At 43.7% G+C, this 5,441-nt stretch overlaps 1 protein-coding gene across 1 annotated transcript; it reads left to right on the forward strand.

The window, feature by feature from the left end:
• The first annotated feature begins 1,235 nt into the window (after window positions 1–1,235).
• Window positions 1,236–5,206, forward strand: LOC127782476 (nucleobase-ascorbate transporter 6-like). The gene is made up of 14 exons (XM_052309678.1): window positions 1,236–1,669; window positions 1,958–2,055; window positions 2,240–2,416; window positions 2,510–2,610; window positions 2,769–2,844; window positions 2,933–2,992; window positions 3,082–3,266; window positions 3,359–3,455; window positions 3,538–3,624; window positions 3,710–3,768; window positions 3,878–3,969; window positions 4,154–4,231; window positions 4,338–4,498; window positions 4,601–5,206. The coding sequence occupies exons 1-14, from the start codon at window positions 1,558–1,560 to the stop codon at window positions 4,817–4,819; spliced, it is 1,602 nt and encodes a 533-aa protein (XP_052165638.1). The 5' UTR covers window positions 1,236–1,557; the 3' UTR covers window positions 4,820–5,206.
• The last annotated feature ends 235 nt before the right edge of the window (window positions 5,207–5,441 follow it).

The following is a 5,441-nucleotide window of genomic DNA, read 5'->3' on the forward strand; positions in this document are numbered from 1 at the left end:
TGGGGGAGGAGGTGGGGGACGGGGCATCGGGTCACCCCAATGCGTAGCCCCGATGGAGTAGCTCAGGAAAAGTGAGCTGAGGAGCCCGGAGCCACTCGTCCCCCGCGTGGGGGTCGCACCTCCCTCCCAGGGGACGACCCGACGACGGAAGTTGGATGCCATTTGCGAGGCTACTCTCCAGGGACACGCATTGCTGATGGCCTTAGTGGCTAACTTTATCAAATCACAATTGAGATAAGTTGTGGCTTATCACAGAATTATGTTTATAGATCCTTATCCACACTACAAGCTTAGGCCCTGTTTAGATCCCTGGCAAAATTTTACACCCTGTCACATCAAATGTTTGAACACATGCATGGGGTATTAAATATAGACAAAAAAAATAACTAATTACACAGATTGCGTGTAAATTGTGAGATGAATCTTTTAAGCCTAATTACGCTATGATTTGACAATGTGGTGTTACAATAAATATTTGCTAATGATGGATTGATTAGGCTTAATAAAGTCGTCTCGCGGTTTACAGGTGGATTCTGTAATTTGTTTTGTTATTAGACTACGTTTAATACTTTAAATGTATGCACGTATATCCAATGTGACACGACGAAACTTTAACCACTAGATCTAAACACAACCTTGGTTAAAAACTTGAATCAATGACAAGGAAGACCATGTGTCTAAAAAGTTTGACAAGAGATTATTGTGACAATGAACCAAATAGTTATTTAAAAAGTTGTGACATACTCCTAGCTAACCTTAAATATAATACTACTCCCTCCATTTCACAATATAAGATTTTCTAGCATTACTTATATACATATAGATATTAATGAATCTATATGTACATATAGATGTTAATGAAACGGAGGAAGTACCTCTGTCCCAAAATGTTACAACTTTTAGTTATGAATTTAGACATATTCATAGCTAAAAATGCTTATATTTTAGGACGGAGAGAGTATACCGCAGATATCAACCAAACAGACCCGAACTTCTTCCCATTGTGGAATTTGCAATCTTTTCTCCTCTCTCTGCCATCTCCTTTACGGTGGTGGGAAAAAGATAACATCTTGGGAAGAGGAGCGGAGGGCGCGTTTTTCGCGGAGGCGGTGGCGCAAAGGCGAAACTCCGATCCCATGGCCAGAGAAAAAAAGCATTGCTGGTAGCGAGAGAAAAGAAGGGAAACATAAAAGAGGGAGGAAAAGCATTGCTGGTAGATTCCTTCGACCCCGGTAGTAGCTGCTAGCTGCGAGTGTGTTGCATTGCATTGCACTGCTGCTGCTTCACTCCACTGCGCACTGGGAGGAGTAGTAGTAGAAAGCAAGAAGCAGCAGCTGTAGCTGTCTCCCTTTCTTTTCATCCTCCTTTGTTCTTGCTCCTCTTTGCACGCAAAGAATCGGTAGCCGCCTTTGTTTGCTGCTCTCTGAAATCTCTCTGAGCTTTGTGCTTTCACTGCACTGTTCTGGTTCTTGGACTCCCTGTTCTTGGTTCCTGCATTTCTTTTCTTTTTTGCCTTTGTTTGTCCCATTTTTGTTGGGTTCTTGGAGGTGGTGGAGGATGGCCGGAGGAGGGGCGGCGCCGCCGCCGAAGCAGGAGGAGCTGCAGCCTCACCAGGTGAAGGACCAGCTGCCCAGCGTGTCCTACTGCATCACCAGCCCACCGCCATGGCGTACGTCTCTTAATTTCTTCTTCTCTGATTCTCTCTCTATATCACCAAGGCCATCTTTGCCTTTTGATTTTGATGGCGGAGCTGCTAATCATCCACTGTACTTTGTGGCATTTATGTTCTCTTAGCCGTATAGATTTGCAGCATTGATGATGTCGATGTCGATGTCGGCCTCCTAGGTTTGCTTGTGTTGGTTGGTTGTAGTTTGTGGTCACTTCACTCTGGTGGTTCTCACACCTGGTCCTGACGATGTTGATGGGTTTGAAACTTTGAATCTCTCTTTTCCTGCAGCTGAGGCCGTCATACTTGGATTCCAGCACTACATTGTGATGCTGGGCACATCAGTGATTATTCCCAGTGCTCTTGTTCCCCAGATGGGAGGTGGAAATGTGAGTCTCCCCAAGAATCACCTGAAAAGTATTCCAATATCTGAATCTTGGTTGATTTCACTTGTTGACATGTGCATTTGAAGAATGTCACAGAAGATCTAAACTGTTACTACTGTAATTTTGTGATGAGCTTGCATGTCAAAACTGATGAACTGTACCTGCATTTCGTTGCATTGCCACTCAGGAGGAGAAGGCTCGGGTGATTCAGACTCTGCTGTTCGTTGCCGGGATAAACACCCTCTGCCAATCGTTCTTCGGGACTCGTCTTCCAGCTGTGATGGGAGGATCGTACACCATTGTTGCGCCGACAATTTCCATCATATTGGCTGGCCGCTATAGCAATGAAGCAGATCCTCATGAGGTAGTATCCGCACTAGCTGTATCTAAGCATTAAGATTGTCACATCCTCTGTGTGATCTTGTAAAGTTGGTAAGATTTTGCTACTGCTGTGAAGAAATTCTTGCGGACAATGCGAGGAACACAAGGTGCTCTCATCATTGCATCGACAATCCAGATCATACTTGGTTTCAGTGGTCTCTGGCGCAATGTAGTTAGGTAGGTATCATCGTTGAACTTCTGAATGTACATTGTGCAATTGCATCATTTCAGTTTGCAGGCTTGCCAACTGCAGTGTTTCAGTTATCAGGTTTGGCGACTCGTTGCACAATGTATTGTTTTAGTTTGTGGCTTGACCATTGCCCACTCTTTCACAGATTTCTTAGTCCATTGTCTGCTGTTCCTTTGATCTCACTTGCTGGATTTGGCCTCTATGAGCTTGGTTTTCCAGGGGTAAGAGTTAGCTTGGAGATTCTTTTTTTTTTCTTTGGCTGTTCCCTACCTCATAAGACTGATTTTAGTGCCACAACTGTATGTGCAGGTTGCAAAGTGCGTGGAAATTGGGCTCCCAGAAATCATTCTACTGCTTGTATTTTCTCAGGTGATTGCAGCAGTCATAATGCATATTCACACAAGTATAGCTGTGGTTGCTGAAAGTCATGAGCTAACTGCATTTGCCCCCTTGTGCAGTATTTACCCCATGTCATACATGTGGCAAAGCCCGTGTTCGACCGGTTTGCTGTGATTTTCACCATTGCTATTGTGTGGCTGTACGCATACATTCTAACTGCTAGTGGCGCATACAAGAATGCCCGGCCGAAGACACAAGTGCACTGTCGTGTTGATCGCTCTGGAATTATCAGTGGAGCTCCATGGTAAGCAATTCATGAGTGTTTCATCATTTCTCTTCCTGGGCCCTTTATTGATAGTACTCATCATAGAAGCACTGAAAAAAAAAATCTTGTAGGATAAGAGTTCCTTTCCCTTTTCAATGGGGGGCTCCAACATTTGATGCTGGTGAATCTTTTGCCATGATGATGGCCTCATTTGTTGCTCTTGTAGAGGTTTGTCTGCACAGCTTTACCTGAAAGTGAAACATAGATTGCTGGTTATAAGTTTTAACCCGCTGCTACTACTATCTTTCAGTCAACTGGGACCTTCATTGCTGTGTCAAGATATGCAAGTGCGACTATGATACCTCCATCAGTGCTTGGTCGTGGAATTGGTTGGCAGGTAAACATGTTGATTATTTTCCCCCAGAAGCATCATCTTAGTCAATCGCTAGGTTTTACTGATCACTGCTGAGTATCATTTGCAGGGTATTGGTACTTTAATAGGTGCATTTTTCGGGACAGCCAATGGAACTGCTGTATCAGTGTAAGTGTAATGTTACCATCTAATTAAATTAGTGGCCTGGATTACTTGGGAACTGGTTTTCTTCCAATTTGTCTCTTAAGTAGGTCATAATCCATATTGATCTTTGCAGGGAAAATGCCGGTTTGCTAGCTTTGACACATGTTGGCAGCCGGAGAGTAGTGCAAATATCTGCTGGCTTCATGATCTTCTTTTCTATCCTTGGTAATGTGCAGTGCTTTTTCTAACTTTAGTACTCCATATCAGCTTTCAGAAGAAAACTCTAGTAGGCTCGTTGTCGTGTGCAGGGATAGAGAGAATCAGAGTACATATAAGTTTTAATAAGGATAGACAGAATCAGAGTACCATATGATTTCCTAGGCTAATAATGTTTGTTATGCTAAACCAGGGAAATTCGGAGCAATCTTTGCGTCAATTCCCTTACCAATATTCGCTGCGCTGTATTGCATCTTCTTTGCATATATTGGTAAGTGGTCCAGATATTCAGCACCCTTTACCAGGCTTCTTTTGATTATTTCTGTGCTTTTATTTGCACATTGCAGTTTCCAAATTGTCAATGCCTCTATTTGCAGGTGCCTGTGGTCTGAGCTTCCTTCAGTTCTGCAATCTCAACAGCTTCAGGACCAAGTTCATTGTGGGGTTCTCGTTCTTCATGGGCTTATCGGTTCCTCAGTACTTCAACGAGTATACATCGGTTGCCGGTTATGGTCCAGTGCACACCGGCGCTCGATGGGTATGTAAAGAAAACCTCCAACCTTCTTGTGCTTCTATATATCTTTTTTTTTCCAGCTAAATCCTTTGCAGGTTACTGATGTTCATCATTTTGGCATGGCAGTTCAATGACATGATAAATGTACCCTTCGCGTCAAAGCCGTTCGTCGCAGGGCTCATTGCGTACTTCCTAGACAACACCATCCAGAGGCGCGACAATGGGGTGAGGAGAGACAGGGGATACCATTGGTGGGACAAGTTCAGGAGCTTCAAGACGGACACCCGGAGCGAGGAGTTCTACTCTCTGCCGTTCAACTTGAACAAGTTCTTCCCTTCGGTGTGATCCGCCTTAGCTCGGGTTCGGACCGCAGCAGAATTGGGGGGAGCTTTGGCTTCTACTTGTATGGGGGCATGTTTTTTCAATGTTGGTTCGATGGTTTTGTAAATCTTAGGATGGGTGAATTTTGGCTGGTTGGGGGACTAATCTGTCATGCTACATATTATTGCATCTTGGTTCAGTACAGAGGTCAGGGAGGGACTGCTGCTTCTGGTTGATCTGTTCTTTGAGAGCCTTCTGCTAGGAGTTCCCCTTGTGTAAGGTAGATTCAGGATTCTGTAGCTCTGTTTTGCCCAAGGAGAATCACAGTGCTTAGTGGCATCATTCCTTATTCGTCAGCACGCCATTTTTTTAAAAAAACTTTTTGTGCATCTTCTCATGCTGATTACTGCATCTCATAGTGATCATTGCATTACCATTGTTCCTAAAGTCATAAACCCTTTCAATTCACATCAAAATTTATGCGGTATGCCTTCCAAGAATTACCAGCGTTATAGAACAGCAGCGGCAATAACAAAATATAAATCAGCAAAAGAAAATATAAAAAATTCAACACTAAAATCAGCAAGAGTGAGTTCAGTCTGTTCAGCCCATTCTAAAATCTAAATCCGTAGAAACACAAACACCA

This window comes from Oryza glaberrima, chromosome 8 (genome assembly GCF_000147395.1).
Source record: "Oryza glaberrima chromosome 8, OglaRS2, whole genome shotgun sequence".
NCBI classification, from domain to species: domain Eukaryota; kingdom Viridiplantae; phylum Streptophyta; class Magnoliopsida; order Poales; family Poaceae; genus Oryza; species Oryza glaberrima.